General features: G+C 40.6%; 1 protein-coding gene across 2 annotated transcripts in view; it reads left to right on the forward strand.

Annotated features, from left to right (window-relative positions):
- The first annotated feature begins 10,722 nt into the window (after positions 1–10,722).
- Positions 10,723–25,919, forward strand: part of LOC131233587 (MAP3K epsilon protein kinase 1-like) — a 55,000-nt gene continuing 39,803 nt past the window's right edge. For both annotated transcript variants that reach the window (XM_058230360.1, XM_058230361.1), the window contains exons 1-7: positions 10,723–10,979; positions 11,054–11,166; positions 11,279–11,413; positions 12,017–12,037; positions 12,625–12,698; positions 12,972–13,062; positions 13,144–13,227. In XM_058230360.1, coding sequence (XP_058086343.1) covers positions 11,107–11,166; positions 11,279–11,413; positions 12,017–12,037; positions 12,625–12,698; positions 12,972–13,062; positions 13,144–13,227 — 465 coding nt within the window. In that variant the 5' untranslated portion in view covers positions 10,723–10,979; positions 11,054–11,106. The remainder of the gene's footprint in view (positions 10,980–11,053; positions 11,167–11,278; positions 11,414–12,016; positions 12,038–12,624; positions 12,699–12,971; positions 13,063–13,143; positions 13,228–25,919) is intronic.

Consider the following 25,919-nt stretch of genomic DNA (forward strand, 5'->3'; position numbering starts at 1 on the left):
TAAAATAAAGAAGAATGATGGGTTATGACACATGTGTGGAGCTTAAGAGGAATGGTGGTAGGTTGATGTATTTACTATGTTTTTTAGTGCTTGAAGATTAATAACGGTACCTGTGTACGCATTGTGTGCTTGAACTTCACCGATTGCATGTATAATATATTTGGAACATGTTATGCTTGTGATAGAGTGTTATTTATATTCATTGAATAATTAATATCTTTTGCATAGAGACAAAATTTATATGTTTTTGTACATAAGAAGGGTTGACAAACCATAGACATGTAAATTTAAAGGTGTTAGGGTGTTCAATTGACTTATGAAACTCACGTAAGGAAGGACGTGAGGTCGAGCAGAATCCATAGAACTTCTCTGGACTCCTTACAAAGACTCCTCAAATCTATGAGGAAAAGAACAAGAAAATAGAAAGTAAATTCTATAAAATTCAAAATTAATTGATGAATGAAATAAATGCGTTTATAACCTTTTAAATAGAGATATCAAGCAATAAGAGAAATTTCAAAATCATAATACAACTAAAACTCTTAGAATTGGCATCTTACTATAAATAGTATACTTACTATTTTGTAGACGGCCGTGATGTCTACTAATGCGCAAGGTTTTCGGCCAAAAGTAGCAAGTGTCCTATTTGACTTCACCAAGCTGTTCTCCTAATTACTTGCTCTTTGTGGAGCTCAAATTAAAATGCTGGGCTTAAGGGTTAGACCTGAAATTTAAGCATGTTTAGTAATTAAGCTAGGATAGGGCTTCATTTAAGAGACCATCAGCACAATCCATGCCTGGTCTACTCCGATCCATTTAAAATTTCAAGGACATTTTTGTCATACATCATGGTAGATGAAGCACATTTAATTAACAACCCAGACGTTGCACAAATGTAGGCAGAGCTCCAGCTGGAGTCGAGATGTGCAGTATCATTAAGGGCTGGGCTTAGGTTTTGGTTTGCTGGTGGTGCTTGGACACACTACAGCCCAGGCCCATTGACAGGCCCATGTATTTTGTCCAGACTTGTCCCTGACACAACTTTACCCGTATCCAATCGACTGCTTAGGATGTATGTAGTACCTATGATACAAGTGGGCCCTGGTCTACGTAATCAGAGTATTGATGTTATAATGGGCCATGCACAAGAATAACCTAGATTGGAATATTTGACATTGATCCTTAGGTTTTTTTTTTTTTTTTTGCCTTTTTCTTTATTAAATGAAACATGAACCATTGTATTTTTTAACGACTCATCTCCATAATGCTGATAGAAGGGGTAGGACTTACCCTCGTAAATCATTACGGGACATTGTCCATCCATGGTAGGGCCCTTTCAAATAAGGGTCTGAATTACAAAATCGGATTGCGTAATGAGTTACTCAGTAAGCTCTTATCATGCTGAGTAAACTGAGTTGGGCCTACCTTGAATGTATGTGGTCTATCCATGCTGTCCATCTCTTTTTTCATCTAATTTAAGGGGTTGAGCCCAAAATTGAAGCATATCTAAATATAAAGTGGATCATACCACGGGAACAGTGGGGATAGTGATTTTTACCGTTAAAATCTTTTTAGGCCCCATGGTAATTTTTATTTGTCATCCAACCTGTTCATAATATCATACAAACATGGATGAATGGAAAACACAAATATAAGCTTGATCCAAAACTTTGGTGTCCCCAGAGAAATTTTCAACGGTAGAAGTTCAATTCAACTGTTTCTTGTGGTGTGGCCCATTTGAACATGGTATATGCTTTATTTTTGAGCTCAAGCCAGAAAATTATCTTGGAAAATGGATGGACGGAGCAAATAAAATATATAAATCATGGTGGACCTCACAAAGTTTACTCAGTACGATTAGTGTACTGAGTTATTCAATACTCAATCCGCTTCCCTGAATTACTGCAAAAAAAAGAAAAATCGAGAGCCAAACCATGCTTTACGTATATTCAAAGTTAGTAATTCCCTTACTCCATAATCCATCATCTGCTACGTTTAGTAGTATATAAGCTTAAAGAAAGAGAATAGCTGTTGTACTGACAGCGTCGGTACGATTGGACTTGATTCAAATGCTATAAAAAATAAAAAATAAAAAAGATCACATGCGTTTCATATATATATGCATTGTCATTACCATACTTTGATAATCACAACGACATCGCGCGTGTGTATATATATCCAAATGTTTAGCTGCGCACCAGTTCTCAACGAACTCGTGTGAACTGGGTTGAGAATTCATTGTACATGATGTGACTTCAACAGCTAAATGGTCATTAGAAATTTAGATCAGTCTGAAAATTTGTCCCTTGAGATTTTATTATGTCACGCATCACATGGACTATTTGGATAAAATGCCCATGACACACGTGTGCAGGTGAGCATGACTCTCTCTCTCTCTCTCTCTCTCTCTCTCTCTCTCTCTCTCTCTCTCTCTCTCTCTCTCTATATATATATATATATATATATATATATATTATATTCATCATTTTTTTTCTTAGGCAGAATGGTCCGAATTCCATCTATCCCTTAGTCATGGTGGGGCGCACCTGTTCCTCAGTTGGATGATATATAAAGAACATGGTGGACCCCACATTCCATCTGAAAGTTTCTACGGTGGACTTCCCCTCCCTAATGTCCTCCATTGATCGATTTAATGTGGTCCACTTGAGTTATGGATCGAGCCGGATTTTGGGATATATGCTTTAACATTGGGGGGCATTCTAATGGATGTGTTGGATGACACTCAAACTTCACGGGGACCCATGCAGCTTGAATATTGTGTGATAATTATTATGCATCTGAATGTGTGGGATCGTTCCCCTGCATGAGGTGTGAACTGGTTTTATAGGCACACTGCAAGTTATAGTACGCCTAGTTGCATCTCGACAGTTGGACAGCTCATTCGACTAGCCTAAACTATTCCATTGAGTCTAGAGCACAACATAAAAGAGGACGATTTAAAAGTTCGGATTTATAATTTCACAAGTGGCATCTTTAAAATAATTTTTTAAAAAAATGCAATTGTGGTACAATTCAAAATATTGGTTTTAATAATTTCACAAATGCAATCCTTAAAAAAAATGCAAATGTGGTTATTTTGTGTTGGGTTGGAAAGATCTTTCTCATCCACACAAGTACCATTTCATGATTTTTTAGAATTTTTATTAAAAATAATGTTTGAAATTTAATACAGCCCGTTTGGATACCATCAAATAAGTTGTTTATATATCCACCATTGAAATAGCCATGAGGCTTGCATTGATTTTTTGAAATATCCACCCATCCACCTGGTTTCTTCATATGATCCTATTGGGTTGGAATGACCTTATGATTGGTGTGGATGGCACATAATCAACACAGTGGCTCTGTGAAGATTTTAATAGTGGTAATCCAATCTTCATTATTTCTTCTTTGAGGCCCATGTAAGCTTTGGATCTCCTCATTTATTGGGACAGCTCCTAACTTAGTAAAATGGATGGGATGGGTGGATTTCTAAGAAAAACCACTATCGGCCCTGGGCACGTTGGGTTCATGTTGCAGTCAGCTGGAGTGATAGGAGCGCAGTAGATTTGATCCAGTCATGATAGCCTCTTTAATTAGGCCTGACCATGGCCCACCCTGATGTATGTGTTATATATCCATGGCGTCCATCTGTTTGGCTAGCTCATTTTACAGCATAAGCCCAAAAAATGAAGGAGATCCAAATCTATGGTAGGCCACACCATAAGAAGCATGGTGATTGAACTTGTATCATTAAAAACTTCTCTAGGGGTGATAAAAGTTTTGGATCAAGCTTATACTTGTGTTTTCCCTTCATCCCAGTTTATGTGACCCCATCAACAGGTTGGATGGAAAATAAACATTGTGGTAGGCCCTAGGAAGTTTTAAATGGCAGGCATTCAATCACCACTATTTCTTGTAGTGTGGTTGAGATTTGGATCTGGTTTATTTTTTAGGCCAATAAATGAGCTGGCAAAACAAATGGAAGGAGTGGATATATAACACATACATCAAGGTGGGCCTCACAATCACATCATTAACTGATTGGGTGCTTCAACAATGCAATATAAGACTTCTTTTTTTCTTTTTCTTTTTTCCATTGAGTTGTTAAGAAATAAAACACTCACCAAACATACTTATATACTTATTAAGTAGAAACTAAGATAAGCCACTTTAGGCATAATTAGCTGATGTAAAATAACTTACCATCCAAATGGGTCCCTATGGAATTGCCCGAATTGACTCAGATCGACCTTAAAATTGGCTGCTGATCCATTCTATGGATCATTTTTATACAAAACTTGCTGAAGTTTTAAGCAACTTGACTGAGTTTAATCTGACTCGGCTGATCCACTGAGTCATGAAACTTGAAACGACTTGAGTCATTGATGAAAATGCTAAATCAAGTAGTAATGTTAATCTTTAACTGTTTTTCTTTACTTCCATTAATAATAATTTTATGTTTTACCTTTTAAAATCAATTGCATATCAATTAATCTACTTGATTAAAATTTAATCCATTTTATTGTTAAATTAATCTTTTACTCCTTCCCAAATCATGCTCTCTCTCTCTCTCTCTCTCCTTTTAATAAACCCACAATGCAATTGTTTTATTCACTCCATTCAAACGCAATTGAAGCTACATATATGGAACAGCAAGTCCAGAAAGATACATATATTCAAAATCTTTCATTTTGACTAAAATGATCATCCATCTACTGTTTCTTCCCATCTTATCCACCAATTGAAGTATTTCTATCTAATGATGATATATTTGTTGTAACTGGCACTTACCACTGAATATGTGAATGATGACCCACTAAACAAGATCATCCATCTGGTGGGCCTTGCTAATTATGGGCCACATCAGAAGAATCACTTAAATGTGAATAAAGGTAACCCCATCTCTTATATTTAATCATGGCAACCCCACTATATATGTAATTCTATCTTTAAAATAAATAAATAAAAATAAAAAATAAAAAACTAAAAATGTAATGTAATAGACCTGGTGAAAGTTTGCGAGATCAAGCTGAGTCACTGAGTTGACTCATCCACTCTTCACTCATTGATTGACCAAGCTGCATCCCGAGTTCTTCCTTTTTTAAAAAAATTGAAACAGACGTTCCATAAAAATGGAATTATTTATATCACGACCTGGAGCGATTACAGCCATGTTTAACAAGTGGAATAAATTGAACCCATTTGATTTCAAGCAGAAATTACAGGAATTGGGAATATAGGTTTAAGATTCATGATTCGGGCTGACTCATTTCGTAGCATGTCGAGTTGTGACTCACCGAGTCGGGGGTGAATCCAGTTGACTCACTTGATTTGGAGGTGACTTGCTGTATTGAACCAGATTGGGTTTAACTAAGTTTGCGTCGACTCAAACAAGTCACGTTGGAGTCATCCAGTCTTAAAACTATGATTGTGAAGAGTGGCTCGTGTATTTGTGTTTCCCCATCCACACAAATGCAAGGAAGTATAGGTGGGCAGGACCCGACCTGACTTGGCGGATCCGACACGTCCGACTCAGTCAGACTCAACTCGACCCAAACCGAAAGGCAGATTCAGGTTCGGATTGAGTAGCCCCATCTAGATCCGAATCTTGACCGAATCAAGTTTGGGTTTCATAGTAACTTGACCCGACTCAAACCAAAACTCGATCCGAAACCCGACTCAATCCGTATCGAGTATCATATAAGGTAACTTTTCTACTTTTCATCTTTACCCTGACCCTACCCGCGTTGCACCCTATCGAAACCGAACAGTTGTCCCGTCTCTCTCTCTCTCTCTCTCTCTCTCTCTCTCTCTCTCCTCCCCAATCCACTTCCTCCCTCCACCCGTCCAGCGGCAAAAATCCACCCGTCTGGCAACACAACAATCCACCAGTTCGACGGCAGCAATCCCCCCGTCTGGTGGCAATCTGCCCATTTTAGGTAAAATGTTTTTTTTTTTTTTATCTTTGTGGTGGTCCGGGCGCTTGCCATTGATCTGATCCGAATCGTAGCCAACTCGATCCGACTCAGTATCTTTGACCAAGTTAGATTCGGTTCGGGTCAGCCCAGCCAAGATTCGGTTCAAATCGAGTCAAGCTTGTTGGACTCGGTCTCGAGTCGGATCGAGTTGGGAGTCAAGGATTTGATGAAACTAGATCAAGTCGAGTTGGACCTAACTCGGTCCGACTCGACTTGATGCCCACCTCTACTAGGAATGTTTAAATGCAAAACCAACTCCATTTGGGTGGACCACAAGTGGCTCAGAAATTGCAAACATACGTGATATAATGGCACGGTTGAATGACATCCTGGATGGTTCATGAGGTGGGCCCTACAGTGGATGTGCATTGCCTTGAATTCAGGCTAGTTGGGTAATCTTAAGCGTAGATTTAAACATTAGATAAGAGCTGCTGGTCAACGTCACCCCCGCCCCCCTTCTTTTTTCCCTTGCAAAATCAATGGTTAGGATCATTCGTGCATTCCAGAGTTTTGCGCAAGGTGCACCCACCCTCCCAAGAATAAGTTCCACTTGAACAGGTGAACTGCAGTACGCATGTCAATGTGGCATATGTGTGCAGGTTTGGGCCATGCACCGAGTGGGCGTCTGCGTGATTGGGCACCTTCCCAAGCTCTAGCCTTATCTGCTCAGTAGGTGGTCCACACCAGCATAGAACGTGTATGGTTGGTAATTTTCTTCTAAGAGCCTGTTTGTTTGGCGGAATGCAAAGAAAGTGATGAATGAGTGAATTGGCTCGATTTTTGGGTCAGGGAATGCACTTGGTCTAACCCACCCATTGACTCGCGTAGATATTGTCCACACATGACATTAGATTGTTTGTCGTGTTGGTTTCCGCTTAATTATAAAATTCGGGTCCATGTTTGACTATTATGACCATTGATTTAATGGACCCAATAGAGGATGGGAGATTCCAAAAGTTAAAAAAGTTCCAGATCAAACTTAAGATCCTGGCCATAAAATTGTTAAAATTGTTGTTGATGTCTTAAATATGTAAACAAACAAGATTTGTCGATACCATTGACAAATAGCTCAATGCCATCAAAAAATTTTGAGAAATTTATGTTTTATTACTTGAATATTTTGGTGTTTTAGTTGATGCCATCGAAGATGGTCTCATCGAATGTGCCATGTGTATATGTGTATAACCACGTAAGTGTGAAATTACTTTCCGATTCCAATTGTTCAATATAGGAATATATATGGGTGTAATAGGGTTTTGGGAGGAGATGAGGGTTTTCTAATTCATTTAGAGTTTCAAGAAGGGAGATTCAAGGCTTGTTCGATTCGGCAATCTCTATTGTTTATAATTTTTTACTTTTATAATATATTATTGTTACCTTATGTCGTGATTTTTTTCGAAATGCTCTTTCAATGTAAAATTAAATTTGTTAGTGGTTGAACTTGATTGTGCAATTAGTTGATTGGTTTTTATATGCTCTATGGTTCTCTAACCAAAAATCACTTACCGTTTTTTGTGTTTTGGTTTCGCAGATACTTGAAACTGGGTCTCTCCTGGGAGAAGGCGCAACGCGTAAAAAATTGGCTTTATCGCATCGTAACAGTCCGATACACCCATATCATCTTCGCAGCGGGCGATACGTGCCGGTTTCGTACCTCTTCAGTCGAGCACTTGCCAAGCTGTAGGCCTCGGGTTGTTTGCCTTCAATGGGGCGATTTTCCTGACACCGGGATGCCAATCATATCAATTATCTGGACACCAAACTGTGGGCCCCACTTGAGAGTAGCGATGGATCACCTGCTGTATATATTTCGACGCATGAAGATCCTATAATAATAGCTCTTCTAATGCAAAAGTCGCAGTGAATTGCGTGCCAACTAAGGAGACGGCAACGGTATCCAGACCCATGGTGCGGATGGGCCCCAACTTCAATATTCTTCGTCCAGCTTGCTCACAGCTGTACATTTACTATAGGCTGCTGGAATTTTCTCTCTGTCCAACCATTTTCGCCACGTGAGTATGACCCATCTGATGAGTTGATTTTTCTGATTTATTAGCTGGTATTTGTTTGCGGTCAGGATCCCTTGATACAGAAACGTTGCATGACTGCTCAGCTCATCTCTCTAATACATCCTCGGTCGAGTTGCATGACGATTCTTATTATCAGTATCAGTCATGGGACATGTTTTCGATTAGGCCCACCAAGTGATTTATGGGCCAATATATGTTTGACGGTTAGGATTCGAACCTTCTCACAACTCGATACGTGTATGCATTTTATATCCACGTCAGCCATCTATTTTGCCAACTTATTTTATGGCATAGTACTAAAAATGAAGCAATACAAATTTTAAGTGGACCCATCAAGGAAAAAATAATTATTAACTATTAAAAACCTACTGTTGGCCACAAGTTTTGTATCAAGTTGATATTTATTTTTTTCCCTTTCATTCGGGTCACCGTGACCTCATCGGTAGGTTTGGCTGGTCATAAACATTATGTTAGACTTTAAATTTTTTTATTAGCATGCATTTAATGACCATTATTTCCTGTGATGTGGCCTACCTGAAATTTTATTCATTTTTTTTTACCATGACCTAAAATAAGTAGTCAAAATAGATGGACGTGCAGACACACAATGCATACCTCGTGGTGGGCCCTATGGTCAGGGGTCTGATCCACATTCCGGTATTGGTCACGGAAGGTTGGGCTCCCCCACACAGGGTTATCGAAGTGGCACGACATGGCTAAAGCTCCATGAAGTGGGAGCCCACCATATGAGTTTTATCCACATTATCCATCTGTTTTGACGGCTCATTTTAAGACATAGGCCACATTTTAAGACATAAGCCAACATTTGTTATGATAAAAAAGTTAAGTGACCACAGCAAAACAAAAGTGAAGATTGAACGATTGAAAACTTCTTAGGGCCCACCTGTTCATAAGGTTCCTAAGGGAAACAAGAAATAAAAGTTTGGCCCAAAACTTTGGTAGCCCTAAGGAAGCTTTCAATGGTGGGTATTCAATTTCCATTGTTTTTTACGGTGTGGTCTGCTTGAGCTTTGTTTCTGATGATTTTTGAACTCATGTTTTAAAATAAACCGGCAAAAACGATGAAGGGCATGGATAAGATACTTACATCAGGGTGGACCCATAGTGCTACATGCAACCTGCTTCCCTTTCCATCTTCCAATCATTCTTCCACGTTTTTGCCGAAGCGTGCTTGTTATTCCAACTGATCGCAGATTAGGTAAGAAACGGATAACAGCTTAGTGGGTGAGTCCTGACATTGCATGGGTTGTATGTCTACTTTGCCAAATCTTTTCAAGGGACCGTAGAAAAAATGAGTTAAATCTAAATATAAAGTGGACCATACCGTAAGGATTGAATTACCACCATTAAAAATTTATTGGGGAAAAAAGTTTTGGATCACGCCGCTGTGTATGTTATACCCGTCGTCTGCCTAGGGTGTAATCCACGTAAGATTTGATCTACCTTATTTTTGAGACCATACACTTAAAATGAGTTGGAAAATCAGATAAATGGGGTGGATATACAACACACACCGAGATGTTGCCCTATCTCGTCCTTTTTTGGTCGGCTCATCGACAGGACGATATCCTGCTGTTTTGTTAGATACAAACACCCGATACTAAGGCGCTTGTACGGTGGGTTTTTAGGTAGACACATCTTAGATGATCTTAACCGTTCATATTCCCACTACTAACATATGCAAGCCACGATCATAATGCATTGAAGCTAGGATCTTATGATCATGTTTTTTTAATGAACCAGTCATTGACATTCGGACTTGAGCACCGCACAATATGAATTTTCCTTTTAATGTTTCAAATGAATCTTCATAGATAATCGATTGTTCGATGATTGTTTCTTGCAGAGGCACTGCAAGATGGAATCTAAGACATGAACGGTTGAGATTAGCATTTAATAAGGGAAAAGTAGCCCCCACCGTAGCTGCCATATATGGCACTGTATCCTATCAAAAACCCATTATGCTATGTCCGTGATTGGGAAATGCTTGTGAACTGTAACAATGACTCTTTTACCAAACATTTATTTAATTTGCGTATGCGATTTAAACCTCTCATCTGGACGGTGCTACTGTCATTGTATGAAAATCATCACGAGTACAGTTGCTCAGTTTCTCACAACCATCCATTTATATTTATACTTGTGGCCTACTTGATGATTGGATTTGTGTATTTTTTTTAATTTAAATAAAGGTATTTAAAGGTGGCACCCACCTGATAAGAGGCTTGGATCTTCAACACGAATGGCACGTTGCCATGTGCGAGAGGTGGGTGTCGAAAAGTGCACTCCCACTCAACATTCCTTAGCGCATGCACTCGAGCGGCTCCCATGGCACAAGGTGGTAGCATCTGCGTCGCTAATCCATTTGGCCCACAAATCTCCACCGTGGGAATTGATTTTTAAGTTAATGACTATGATGTGGCCTGCCGGATAAGCAGTTGGATGCAATCACGCGTGACACGTGTCACATCAGGGACGTGAAGTCAAGATAATTCTTCTCACATGTTAAATTCCCAACGGTTAGAGAAATCCAATAACTATCTGAGAAGCGTGTATGATTATTGGAACGGCCTGATTCTCGGCCACCAGATGAACGGCCAGGATCAAGCGTGGGGGGTGTACGAATCAAAGTTGTACTCGTGCAAGTAGCCTGAGCAGGGTTCTAGTAGTCCCGCAACCTCACCTGCCGAACGACGAGGAAAGCAAATCGAAGCATGGCATCTCCTCTCGACCTTCGCAATTAACCGAACGAGGAGAAGAAGAAAAAGAAAAAACTCCCAAATCTCCTTCAATTCATCCTCACTCCCAACCTAGGGTTTTTAACGTACGACCAGCCTCCTCTTAACCTACACTACCCCCACCTTAACCTACGCCACCCCGCCGTTCTCCTTCCTTCCTGTTAGGTCCACTGAATTCTCGCAAATGGGAATGAAGAGCCGCAATGCAGGTGCGTTTCCATGTACTCCCTCCCTTTCCTTCTCTGATCCCGACCGTCAGATTCCTTACGCGGCTATTTTCTAGGTCGACGAGGCGACCGATTGTAGCGTTTTCTGCACAATTCGGTCCGTTACAAGATGTCTCGGCATTCGGCTACGGCGCATTTCCACAAGTCGAAGACGCTAGATAATAAATATGTGAGTGTATAACAGTGCCGCTTTATCCAGTTCTATCGAAATCGGGTTCGATTTTGAGCTTTTTCTTAGTGAAATAGGGAATTCTGGCTCATTCAGACCTTTTCTTTGGTAGATGCTTGGAGATGAGATCGGGAAGGGAGCTTACGGCCGTGTCTATAAAGGCTTGGATTTGGAGAATGGAGATTTTGTCGCGATTAAACAGGTCTCGTTGGAAAATATAGCTCAGGAGGATCTCAACATTATCATGGTCTGTTTCCTCTCTCTCTCTCTCTCTCTCTCTCTCTCTGTCATTTGAATTTGCAGTTTTCTATTATTTTGTGTTGTCTATTGTTTGATATTATTTTATTTGGATGTATTTAGAATTACCGGTTTGTTTTGATTGTTTTTGGGTGTGTTTGGATGCTCAATTGAATTGAATTTGCATTTTACTGTAGTGAATTGTTATTAGCACTGACCCTGACTGATAAAGACACCCTTTCATTTCAACTTATGGTAAGGCATTAGTCAGGCTTTTTGCTATTGTATCACCAGAGTTGGAAAAGGTGAGTGTGTTTACCAGTTGGGCTTGATGTAAATTACCATAGTCTGACTAGTTGCATTGCATATGTAACGAGGGACTCACACCTACATTGATATTACAATTGAAACACAGCAGATTGCAATTCGTGGTTTTGTAATTGTTATGACTTGAGAGGGTGGGCACCTCCCATTTTTTCATTTCACCTAAGCTGAATTGGATTTTGCAGTTGAGTTTAATTGAGCCTCCAAATGCCATTTAATGTGTCTCACAAGTTTCTCTTTTTCTTTTCACAACATTCTTTATCATTGGTGGACGTGTTCCGTGTCTCAGCAAGAGATTGATCTCCTAAAGGTACTATTTTTCTCCCTCTTGCTGTTGATGCTTTCTTACATGTTTGAGATAGTTCTCATCTTTCATGCTTTGTACTACTCCCTCTGCTGGCAATTGCATTTGTTTTTCACTCTTTGGCTATTGCATACTGCTGTGATATATGTTTTTGAATGCATGGTGATCAGCGAACATATCCTCGATCACTGAGTAATTTTTTTATCGTGTCTGTGAAGTGAACATTCTTGCCTGCTGAAATGATGTCGAGGGTGCATTTGGATGTGCCCCAAATTGCAAGCAAGTAGAATATCTTGGCTGAATGACTATCATTTTGCTATGTGTTTTGAGGCAGTGCAGACTTCAGGAACAACACCATGGGATCACAATTTTCCACCTCTTCTATCACAAAATGCCCGATGCATTTTTTTTTATATTTTATATAGGACCTGAGATATCTCTGACAGCCATTTGTGTGGAAGTATCCCACCTGCCCAAAAGTTGGGACATCCAAATGCAGCCAAAAGATGGATTTAGTTGGTCTAGTCAACTGAATTATATTTGCACCTTGGTCTCTTGTTCTCATCACAGTTAGTTAATTATTCCTTTTACAGAATTTGAACCATAAGAACATTGTGAAATATCTTGGATCCCTGAAGACAAAGACTCACTTGCACATAATTCTTGAGTAAGTAACCTTCGGCATCGTAATCAATGTTCCGTTCTTTCTTTTTCTACATAGGATCTTCTTCCCTTTTTGCTTTGCTCTGCTCTGCCCTCTCTCTCTCTCTCTCTCTCTCTCCACGCATGCACACATGTGCGTGCACACCCACACATGCATGCCTGCGCGTGCACACACATATTTGCTTGTATGTCTGTGTGTGTGGATAAGTTGGTGAAGTGATCTTACTTTCCAAAAAAAAAAAGAAAGCGTAGTAACAGTGTATGGATTTCATTACAGGTATGTGGAAAATGGCTCACTTGCTAATATTATCAAGCCAACCAAATTTGGGCCTTTCCCCGAACAATTGGTGGCATTTTATATTGCTCAGGTTTGTATATAAGTCAGCAAGTGTATGGAGGATTCTTGAGGTTACTTCTTGATAGATTAAAACTACTAGCTTGATGAGCAGGTTTTGGAGGGTTTGGTCTATCTACATGAACAAGGTGTAATTCATCGAGATATCAAGGGTGCAAACATATTGACAACAAAAGAGGTAATCTCAATTAGAGACACATCGCTCTCAGTGACAGTTTTCCTATACATCTTCTAGTTGTGAGTCTTTAAGATGACCTGATTCATTTTCTTTTCTCAGTTTTTTATCAACCTTTAAAAAAAATAAAAATCTTTGTTCTTTTTTTGAAATGGTGATCAAGTTTATTCCAAGAAGGCCAAGGGCCATAAGAATTACAAAAAGGAGACGAAAAACAAAAAAAATAAAAAGGCGAACAACTAAAATTACAAATCAGCCCAGCATTCACAGAGCTGGTCTGCCCCAGTTCCTATTACTTCCATAACCCATTCTCTAACAAGTTCTTTTACGAGAAAGTGAATTGTCTTTGAGAAACTTTCCCGATTTCTTAAGGCACGATTGTTTCTTTCCAGCCATAAAGCCCATATTCTGGCAAGTAGGCACAATCCCTATCTTTGCTTTCTTTTTTACCTTTTCTCCCTCCCTGCCAACATTGGAATAGGGCTTCAATAGACACCTGCATGACCCACCCGATTCTGAAGTTGGGTAATATATTCGACTAGATCCACGATGCATAAGAACAATGAATAAATAGACGGTCAGCTGATTCCTCAGCTTGATAGCACATAAGACGCGTGTGGAAGGATCAATCCTCTTTTGCGCAAGTTGTCAAATGTCAGAACTCTGCAACTACCCACCAACCATGCAAACATCACCACTTTTGAAGGATCGCCATAACTCCAGATGTATGACGTGTGACTGATTTCCGCACTTGTAGATCCTCTAGCAATCAATTGATTGAAAGATTTAACTGTAAGCTGGCCGGATTTTTGTGGAAGCCACCTAAGGGAGTCTTTTTGAAGTATTTGCGGCTTGATCTTCTCCAACTGCTTCAATAAAGAAAACAATTCCTCTACTTCTGGCTTTGCCTCATTTAAATTCCTTTTATAGGGGGGAGCCCAAACCACCTCCTCACCAATTTCGGAACAACATCTAGCTACAGTACAGGCATGCCGACTTCTTGTCCTAGCTTGGCTAAAAGTGGAAAACTGACCTTTAAACTACTATTTCCTAGCCCAGATGTCATACCGGAATCTAATCCCCTCGCCATTACCCAGTTGGAAACCAACCCCTACCTATACCTTCCCCTTTAATGAAGCCACTACCCTCCATATTGATGAGGCCCTATATGATAGCGGATGGGCAACACAGAACAACAAAGAAAAAGAAATCTGAAATTCAAGGATGCAGCAAGGCTAGGGTTCAAGGAAAAGGAGCAATAAGGGAAAAAAGTGGGATTCAATAGTTTAAAATGGGAGATGTGAAGATAAGAAGAGAAAAAGAAGATTCTAGGAGATTAGAGGAAGGAAAGGAGATAGGATTCACCAGAATCAACACCAAGATGAAGAAGAGGAATTGATACCTATGCAAGTCCAAAAAAAGTTCCCTTTCTTTTCTTCAAAGCCATGTTACAATCTGCCCCCCTTTTTCCCAAAGAAAACCTCAAAATAAAGCCACCAGGCCAACTTAAAATACTTACTACAAAATACCCCTTGCAATAACTTTTATTAACAAAAAGCACATGTGCACTTGTTGGGCTCAAGGGGGCCCAACTGCATCACCTATATGGGCTTTTAAGTTGCTGCCTGACCTGCGGGGCCTAGAGGAGACTTGTGGGCCCCACCCCATCGTTACTTCTCTGCTTACAGACTTTAAGGCCCCCATAATCTCTCTCCATCTTGCAGCTCAACCTCAACGAGTTGGTAGCTTGATACCTCTCATAAAACTTCAGATTAAGACACTGAAAATAAAAAGCCGTGATCCATGTGAAATTGGTCTACCCTTTTATTTGACAAGGAACTTGTGATATTCGCCATCCTGAGTAGACACCAATTGATTGTCATACACTTCTTTAATTTCTTCGCTTATAGGAGGCATGGGAGGCAACCTTCGACATTGCTCTTCACATTCTTCATCTTTATGATGGCCATGATAAATAATTAAGTTTTCAACATTGAACGTCGTGCCGATGTGCAAATCTTCTGGCATTAATGCTGATTTTCTTCAATATTTTGAAAGGATCTACACTCTTAGAGTGAAGCTTTTGATACTTCCCTTTACGAAATCTTTTTGGTTGGAGATGTACCATCACTTGGTCACCTTCCTTGAATTCCATGAAGCGATGATGCAAATCAGCTTGCGCTTTATATCTTTCATTGCTGGTTGCTATCTTCTTCCTTACCTCTTCACGGATGTCGCGCATATGTTAGGCAAAAGTTTCAGCCTCCTTGCTCGGTCGCGCATCTAAAGGCAGGGCAATTAAATCAATGGGCTGCCTTGGTTTCATCCCCAACACTACCTCTAATGGTGACGATCTAGTTGACCGATTAAATGAATTGTTACAAGCAAATTCAACCGTTGACAGATTCTGGTTCCACTTTGAAACATGGTCGTCGACTAAGCACCATAGTAGATTTTGTAAACTTTGATTAGCTACCTCTGTTTGACCATCTGTTTGAGGACGTTATGCAACCGAAAAGTTGAGTTTGGTGCTCATAATCTTCCATAAAGTTTTCTAGAAGTAGCTCATAAACTTCACATCCCTATCAGATACAATAGATTTTGGTACCTCCTGTAAGCGAACCATCTCCCAGAAGAACAAAGTGGGCTATCTTCAGAGCATCTGAGGCCTTAGAGCAATGAATAAAGTGAGCCATTTTAGAAAAGCGATCTACTATGGCGAAGATGGAATCATTTCCTCATATAGTCTTCGGCAAACCCAAAACAAAATCCATACTGATATCTTGCCATGGTTCTTGAGGCACGAGCATAGGTTATTTTGCTTCCGTCCTTTGGCATGTTGGCAAATGCAACATTGCTACACCCACCTCGCCACATCTCGCTTCAATGAAGGCTAATAAAACCTATCTTCTACTAGAGCAATAGTTTTATCACTCCCAAAATGACCGCCGAGGCCACCCCAGTGTAATTCTCGCATCACATGCTCTTGGAGAAGTGCTGGGTATACATAGATGAGTTCCAAAGAAGAGATACCCATCATGTACGCTGAACTTTAGGTGACTTGCTTGTTGCCTGGTATGAAAATCTGCGTAGGTTTGACCAAAATCACCATCGCCCCCGTAATCACGCTTTATCTGATCGAAGTCGATCACTTCTACTGACATTGTTGTCAACAAGTGGGTTCGCCTGTTCAATGCATTAGATACTTTGTTTTCAACTCCCGACCAATGCCTCAACACAAAGGTGAACTCTTGGAGATAAGCACTTCATTTGGCATGCCTATGACTTAACTTCTTCTGGGAATTGAGGTACTTGAGTGCTTCATTGTCAAAGTAAAGAACAAACTCTTTGCCAATGAGGTAATGTCGTCAATGCCTTAGTGCTTGCACCACTGCGTAAAATTACACATCATATGTTGAGTACTTTTGCTTGGCTTTGTTCAACTTTTCACTAAACTAAGCCACCGAGTGCCCATCTTGACTAAGTATCCCTCCAATACCGACGTGAGAGGCATCATAAGCAACTTCGAAGACTTCGTGGAAGTCCAACAATTGAAGAATTGGGGCTGTAGTAATCTTGGCTTTTATATCTTCAAAAGCTTTAGTAGCTGCCTTAGTCCACTGGAACTGTCCCCCTTTCAAGCATGGAGTAATCAGTGCCATAATGCTGCTTAAATTTTTGATAAATCTCCTGTAGAAGGTAGCTAGTTCATTGAAACTTCGCACTTTGTGCATAATAGTAGGAATAAGCTAGTTGATGTAGGACAACTAACCACTTGCTTTAAAAGCTTAAACTGATAGAGCTTGGTGAATCAATTCCTTTATCTCATAGCCCAGGCCCCACATCGCATGAGTTAGGTACTCGAATAAGCCCCCCTCGTGGGCCCCAAATCATATGGGTTCTGCCTCACATGAGCTACCTGCTCAGGCAAACCCCCCTCATGGGCCCCAAATCACATGGGTTCCGCCTCACACGAGCCACCCACCTCATACGAGCCGCCTACCCCGAGTGTGCCCCTGAATCCAGTAGAGAATGATTCGATGATAATAATGTGAAGAAAAGAGGAGAATATTGAGAGAGGAGGAGGAGAGTTTGGAAGAGATGTTGTGTTAGGTTGCTTGCCCTAACACATAATGTTTTATTATAATAAAGCATATAGTACACTGCAGGAGAAGAGGAAAGTGTGCACATGCACTTACACTAAAAGGGCCACTAACCACATAGACAATACACTAGCATTCTCTATACTCCCCCTCAAGTTGGAGCATAGATGTTGATCATGCCCAACTTGTCATGAACACGATGAAGAGCATCTCGATTCAAGGACTTTGTAAGAACATCAACAAGTTGATCCCTAGATCAAACAAAAGGAGTGGTGATTTCCTTAGAAGCCGCTTTCTCCCGAATAAAGTGACAGTCGACCTCAATATGCTTGGTTTGCTCGTGGAAAACCGGGTTACGAGCAATATGGATAGCCGCTTAGTTGTCACAGTGAAGAGGAACAGGATCCGAAGGAGGATAGCTAAGTTTTTTAAGAAGGCTGCGAAGCCACACGAGTTCACACGTCGCATGAGCTATAGCACGATATTTTGCTTCAGTCGAGGACCGGGCAACAACTGACTGCTTTTTGCTCTTCCATGTTATAAGATTGCCACCTAGGAAGGTACAAAAGCTGGATGTAGAGCGGCGATAAAAAAATACTACCTGCACAATCAGCATCGGAATAGCTAGAAAGATAAAGATGACCATGCAACTGAAAGCAAAGGCCAAGACTTGGGGCCGATTTTAGATACCGAAGTATGCGGTAGACAGCCGTGAGATGGGAAGTATGGGGAGCTTGTATGAATTGGCTAACAACGCCCACCGCAAATGAGAGATCTGGGCGAGTAATAGTTAGGTAAAAAAGCTGGCCTACAAGTCGTCAATACATCCCGGGATCAGTACGGAGAGCACCATCATCTGGTCGAAGCTTCTGTGAAGTATCCATGAGAGTGTTAGCAAGCTTGCACCCTAGCATACCGGTCTCCATGAGAAGACCGAGCGCATATTTTTGTTGTGACAAGACCAATCTGGATGATGAGTGACCAACTTTAATTCCGAGGAAGTAGCGAAGATGACCAAGATCCTTGATCTCAAACTTAGTCTTCAAAAAATCTTTGACCTTCCTCATTCCAGCAGAATCACTACCAGACAACAATATCATCCACATAGACAATGACAACCATGATGCCCGTCGATCGACGACATGTAAAGAGAGAATGATCGGCATGACTACGAACAAAGCCGAACTCCAAGAGAGCCTGACTAAATTTTTTGAACCATGCACGTGGGGATTGTTTGAGTCCATAAAGAGCCTTCTTCAACCGGCATACAAGTGCAAGGTTGTGAGAAGCAACAAAGCCAGGAGGTTGATGTATGTAAACTTCCTCTGCAAGGTCCCCATGGAGAAATGCATTCTTAACATCAAGTTAAAAGAAGGGCCATGATAAATTAACGGCCAAGGATATCGCAACGCGAATCGAATTAAGCGTAGGCACCAGAAAGAATGTCTTGAAGTAATTCACACCATGAGTTTGTGTGTTACCCTTAGCAAAAAGACGGGCTTTATAGTGATCAATGGAGCCATCTAGAAGAAAGTTGATCGTATAAACCCATCGATATTTAACAAGTTTATGCCCTAAAGGAAGTGGCACAAGATCCCAAGTATGATTCTTCTCAAGAGCAGACATTTCTTCTATCATCGCCTTTGTCTAGTCAGGACTTCGAAGAGTATGTGAGAGAGATCGAGGAATAGTCTGTGATGAAAGGGAAGTTGCAAACGACTAAAAAGACGGTGAAAGATGATCATATAAAACGAAATTACAAATGGGGTATTGAGTACAAGATCGTGACCCTTTGCGTAAGGCAATGGGAAGATCTAAACACGAGGTAGGAGAGTCGCCTGAGCCAACATCCAATGTGAGCGGAACAGTGGATGACTGAGCGTGTGAAGATTTATCTCAACGATGATACACCCACAGAGGCTTAGGTTCACACAAATCACCAACAGGATGCTGAATAGAGGGGAGAAGAGTTTTCCTATGATCACTAGTGGAAAGAGGATAAGAGTCATACTCCCCCTGACTCGCAAGAGGATCACAGAGGGATCTGCCTGGAGCTGAGAAAAAAGAAATATCCTCAAAGAAGGTGACATCGGCAGAGACATATTTCTTGCGAATCAATGGGTCAAAACATTTATACCATTTCTGACTCCGAGTATACCCTAGAAAGACACATTTAATTGCCCTGAGGCTAAGTTTATCATTACTTCCATCCAAAATGTGAACAAAGCATGTACAACAAAAAACTTTAGGCGGTAGAGGAAATGAATTATCATGAGGATACAATATAGTAAATGAAGATTTATAAGACAGGATACCTGAGGGTATACGATTAATAAGAAAAGTAGCAGTTAGAAGAGCATCACTTCAAAAATGTTTAGGTAGATGCATACCAAGCAGAAGGGTGCGAGCAACTTCAAGAAGATGATGATTCTTTCGTTCTGCAATACCATTTTGTTGAGGTGTGCGAGCACACGACGTCTTAGACAAAATACCACGTTCCTGCAAGAAGGACAGAAAGGCAGTAGACATGTATTCCCCCCCATTATCAGAATGGAGGGTTTTGATGGAACATTGAAATTAAGTGCCCATTTCATGATAAAACACCTTAAACGCATTAAACACTTCACTTTTAAAATTCAAAATATAAATCCAAGTCATCCGTGAATAATCATCAATAAAGGTAACGAAATATCTAAATCCAAAAGTGAAGGTAACCGGAGCTGGTCCCCAGACATCCGAGTGAACCAGAAAAAAAGGTTGAGATTTCCTCCCAGAAGAGTTAGGAAGAAACGTAGTACGGTGATGTTTAGACAATTCACAAATATTACAGCATAATGGTTTAGTGACAGATAAGGACGGAAAGAAAATTCTCAATCTAGCTATGGATGGGTGGCCTAAGTGGCAATGCTACCGAGTCATGGACTCGATCCAGAGAAAGGATACTAGAAGCAGCAATGAGTGTATCATTGAGAAGATAAACGCCTCCTCGCTCATGCCCCCCACCAATCTCTCTCTTCGTTTGTAGGTCCTGAAACAAACAATAAGAAGGGAAGAGGGTAATGAAACAATTTAATGATTTAGTAAGAGAGCTAACAGACAATAAGTTTAATGGAAAACGAGGCACATGCAAGACTGAGGACAAAGACAAGGAAGAAGAAAGAGGGATGGAACCAATCCCAGAGATGGGAGTTTGGGTTCCATCTGCGATTGTGACATACTGAGTGTGAGGAGAAGGAGAATAAGAAGAAAAGAATTGAAACTTACCAGTCATATGGGAGGAAGCTCCAGAGTTTGACCCAGGAGGTTAGGAGAGGATGACGCCAGAAGGGCAGTACTTGACTGGGCCGAAGCTGCGTGAGATGGCTCTGGAATATCACGAATGTGAAGTCACTTAAGGGCATCATATGCTCGAGAAATGATAAGAGACTCCCCTAAAGTTCAGTTGTCGGGGTGGAAGACTGTGTCTCAGGAGCAACTATGGATGCAACAGAAGCAACAGTATACGTAGGACGACCATGTATCTGCCAGCAATAATCAACGGTGTGATTAGTTCCACCACAATGTGAATAAATGCGGGAACCATCACGTCCTCGTCCATGAAGACTACGACTGCCATGACTGCGATCTCCCTCGCGGCCTCTACTACGACCACTAAAACCAGAAATGCGCCCTGAACTCAAGGATGGTACCCGAAGACCAAGAGAGGACTGATTGCTAACAAGATGTGCCGAACGCTCGAGTGGCATAAATGAATGAGAAGGAAGAGTAGAGACAGTAGCATGCTGACACATGGCATAGACTGTCGTCAATAGGGAAAGAGGATCCTGCATAACAACCTGATCTCGAACATGAAGATAATCAGAATTCAATCCAGTTAGGAACTGCATGATACGAGTATCATCCCGCTGCTTATGAACATGTTCATGATCCTCTTTACATTTGGAAGGAAGAGGCTGATACATATCCAACTCATCGCACATACCTCGAAGCGTCGAATGGTAATCTTTTAATGATCTGGAGTTTTGTTGGAACCTACCAATTTCTTGAATAAGCTGGAATACCCGTGAAAAATTTTGAGATTCCGAGAACATATCATGAAGCGTATCCCAAATGCCTTTAGCCGAGGATAAAAACATCATCAAGTGGTTAATCGAGGAATCCATACTATTCAACAACCATGCAATAACTAGATAATTCTCCTTTGTCCAAGACTTGTGGGTAACATCTGTAGAGCTTGGGGGATCATCCAAAATATACGACAACTTCTCACGTGCTCCTCAAAATACTTTTACAGATTGTGCTCATTGAAGATAGTTGTCACTATTCAACTTAGTGGAGGTAATCTGCAAGGGGTTGGATTCAAGAGACCCTATGCCAATAGATGAGGGCCCGTTGTCAGCCATAGGAGAGTCCAAGAGAGATAAACCTATGCCAAGAGAGGCCATACGCCAAGAAGGATTGATTCAAACAACTCTATCTCCCTCAATCCTTCAAGATAATAAGAGATAAACCTCAAACAAATATCAATCATCCAAAATACCATGAAACTCAGTCAAAAAAGGCCCAACCGAGTGAAAAACGGCCCAGCCGCACGTCCGTTTGAGTTTAAAAACCTCTCAAACATTGATCTTAAGTAAAAAATCTCCATGGGTAGCTTGGGTGGGAGATTTCGGTCCATCTTGAGCAAAGAAACCAAAGAAAAGCTTACTGATTTGAGGTAAATTGAAGAAAAACGGAAGATGGACCCGATTTTCGAATTTCTCTATTTCGCCCAAAATACATGAAAGGAGGTCCAAAAAATTTTGAAAAAATCATGACAAATCTTCTAAAAACAAGATCTATCAAACCCCTAAACTTTTAATTCAAACGGAGTCCATATGTTCGTACAACGCTGACATCAGCAAGGTGACGTGTTGCCTCTCAATTTGTTGGATGCGGAATGCCTGGATCTATGCTCTGATCCTAAGTAGAGAATGATTTGATGATAATAATGTGAAGAAAAGAGGTGAATATTGAGAGATGAGGAGAGTTTGGGAGAGATGTTGTGTTAGGCTACTTGCCCTAACACATAATGTTTTATTATAATAAAGCATATAGTACACCGCAGGAGAAGAGGGAAGTGTGCACATGCACTTACGCTAAAAGGGACTAAAAGGGCCACTAACCACGGGCACTAACCACATACACAATACACTAACATTCTCTATGAATCCCACAAGCCACCCCACTCGAGCCAAGTGTGAAAATGGCTCTGCATTACTAGTCCAACATTGCTTTTACTTTATCTGAGTCAGCTTCTACCCCACGTGAAGAGACCACAAAGTCAAGAAAGATCACACTTGCACTCATGAAAGTGCACTTCTTTAAGTTAATGTGGAGTTTTTCTTTTCCGAGAACTCTCATAACCTGTCGAAGGTGATGTGTATTACTAATATCTGCCTATGTTGCATGACAAATGAAGAAACGATGGACCATCTCTTTGTTCATTGTGCATTCACATATTGGATCTGGACAAATTCTGTCCCGCTTTCAGATCCACTGGACCTCTCCAAATTCTGTTTGCGGTTTGCTGCAGGCTTGGCATGGTATAAGGTGTGGAAAGCAAAGGATAAAGCTTTGGAGAATGTCTCTTTTGGCCGTCTGGTGGGCTGTGTGGGAAGAAAGAAATGGGAGGTGTTTTAATGACATTTCGAAGTCCGTAGAGGCCACTGTCAATAGGGTGATTCACTTTATAGTTGGGTGGGCCTTTGTTGTCGATAAGCTAAAGGGTTGTAATCTTCTCTTTTTAGGGGAGTAACGGAGTGGCTATCTCAGCAGTTAAGCTCTCCCTCTGTTTTTCCTGCTTTTTTGCATCAATAAAATTTTACGTTACTTGTCAAAAAAAATAATAATTGTCGAAGGTGATCAATGTGTTTGGAAGTCCCTTTGCTATACACAAGTATATCATCAAAATAGACAGCAATGAAGCGACCCATGCTAGGAGCATTGGTCAGCCCGAAAGGCATAACTAACCATTCGTAGAGCCCATCCTTTGTTTTGAATGTTGTCTTCTACTCATCCCCAGGTCTATTCCGTATCTGGTGGTAGCCGCTTCTCAAATCAATCTTCGAAAAGACTTTGGAACCAACCAACATGTCGAGCATATCATTAAGTCGCAGTATTGGAAAACAATACTTGATGGTTATTTTATTTATGGCACGACTGTCCATACACATATTTGCCAATTCTTGTCCTTCTTTGGCGTTAACAACACCGGGACAATGCACGGAATAAGGCTTTCTTTGATAAAACCTTTTTGCAACAATTCACCAATCTGCTTCTTTAACTCTGCATACTCGGTTGGATTCATCCTGTAGGCTGATAGATTAGGAAGCACGGACCCCGAGATGAGGTTGATAACATGCTGGATGTCCCTTATAGGTGGTAGTTCATCTAGCAATTCATCAGGTACTAGATTTGAAAATTTAGACGGCAAGCTCTCTACTCTCGAAGGATCCATCACTTGCCCCTTTCTTGAGACCTTGTCTTTAAACTATTGCATCACTAGAGCATGCATAACACCTTCGTCTTTGCTCTCTTCCTCAAATTGTCTCGTAGGTAAGACATTAGATGACTTCTGTGGCTCGACTCTCTTTTTCATTGATTCACTTGCTTTCATAGGATGAGGAGAATCTTCTTGCCATTGAATTTGAAGGTAAATGTGTTGGCCTCTCCGTCACTAAACACCTTTCGGTCATAAAGCCAAGGCCTCCCAAGAAGTATATGAGCAATGTTCATGGGAACTACATCGCACCAAATGGAATCTTAATAGTGGCCTATCTTGAAGTTCACCAAGCACCTCTTCGATACTAGAATGGTTGTGTCCTTGACCCATGCAATCTTGCAGGGTTGTGGGTGTGTCTCCACTGGTAAATATATCTTCCTAATCAGCTCTTGCGATACCACATTTGAACAACTTCCTCCATCAATAATCAGGTTGCATACCTTATCACCACACCTAACTTTAGTTTGGAAGAGATCTGTCGCCAATCCTTAGTCTCTTCCTTCTTAAGGGCTACAAGCACTTTCCGAACAACAGTTAATATTCCATCCAATGTTTTAAATAGCGAATAGCGTGTAGCGTAGTGTTCACTTATCTAAAGCATGAGGCGTAAGCTACAAAACATGCATTGTAAGCTCTATGCTACTTCTAGATTTTTAATAAAGGTTGCGCTTGGTTTCACCAATTTCATGATATTATGCACCAAATTAGATTGATTAATAATGAAATTTAACAAAATTTCATGTTATTTGGTGCAATCAAACACAACGTGAAGTAATAGGAAAGGGTAATGATTACATATAAAGGTAAAGAAAGAGCAAAGAAACTAATTTAAGTAATTTGTTAAATTAATTAAATTTAACAAATTAATTAAAGGCATTGAAAAGATTAAGTAATTTTTATTGAAAATAGAAAAATATAAAAAATCATTGAAAACATTAATTGATTTTAATGTTGTAGTGAAAAATAACTTGTAATTTGAGCTATGTAGTGTGTATCGTAGTCTATATTGCGTAAAACATATGCAAATTAATCATATAATGTAGGCTACACGCGACTTAAGCTATTTTCATGAGCTACGTAGTGGTAACGCTAAGCTATGCTACGTAGCGTAAGTTACACACTACATACTGTAGAACACTGATTCCATCTTTTGGGCCGCATTCATAGGTGTCTCCTGCAGATCATCAGCCTCACATGGATCTTTTTCCCCTTTCAGAGTCATTATCCTCTTCTTTCGCACAAATAACATTAACTTTTCGGGGGCAACATGCTGCATAATGCCCCTTTCTGCCGCAACTATAGCAATCTACGTCTTTCATGTCCCTGCGCGAATCACTTACTGTAGGAGCCTTGCCTTTATTCTCCGCCAAACGAGGTGGCTTTGAATTTGCAGGCTTGCTGTTTGTTGCATTATCAAGAGCCCTTGCCATCCGATTAATTTCAGCACCTCTTCGAAGCAACAACTCCTCAGTAACGATGCCAAATCTTCTCCCAATAGGCAATTTAAGTTGCTCAATTTTCAGAGCTAATTGGAAGGCATCATCTATCCCATAAAGTCTCTCAGTAATCATCTCTCTTTGGATTTCAGACCTAAGGCCTCATCTGAAACGAGAGAGAACTTGATGTTCTTCCTCATTGATTCAACAACAGACTGTGAGTTCGTTGAAGCGCTCCATTTATTCTCCACAATCATGTTCCCTTGCTAAAGTTTCACCAGCTGTTCGTAAAGCATATCCCCATGATTAAGAGGAAGATACTTCTCTGTTAACTTCAATTTCATCTCTTCCTAATGAATAATAGGTGGTTGGTCAAGTCGATGCATTCAGTCTTACACACTTTCCGCTAGAGCTGGGCATTGAGTTGAGTCAGACCAAGTTAGGGCTGAGTCGACTCGATCCGGTTTTGAAATAGGCCTGACTCGAACTAGATCCGACTTGATACCGAGTCTAGCATGCCTGACTCGATCCGAGTTCGGTCTGGCCTGGACCGAGTACAATCCGGTTAGAAGTATTGAGTCGGGTCGAGTTGGCACCGAGTTGGATTGAGAG

This window comes from Magnolia sinica, chromosome 18, assembly GCF_029962835.1.
Source record: "Magnolia sinica isolate HGM2019 chromosome 18, MsV1, whole genome shotgun sequence".
NCBI classification, from domain to species: Eukaryota; Viridiplantae; Streptophyta; class Magnoliopsida; order Magnoliales; family Magnoliaceae; genus Magnolia; species Magnolia sinica.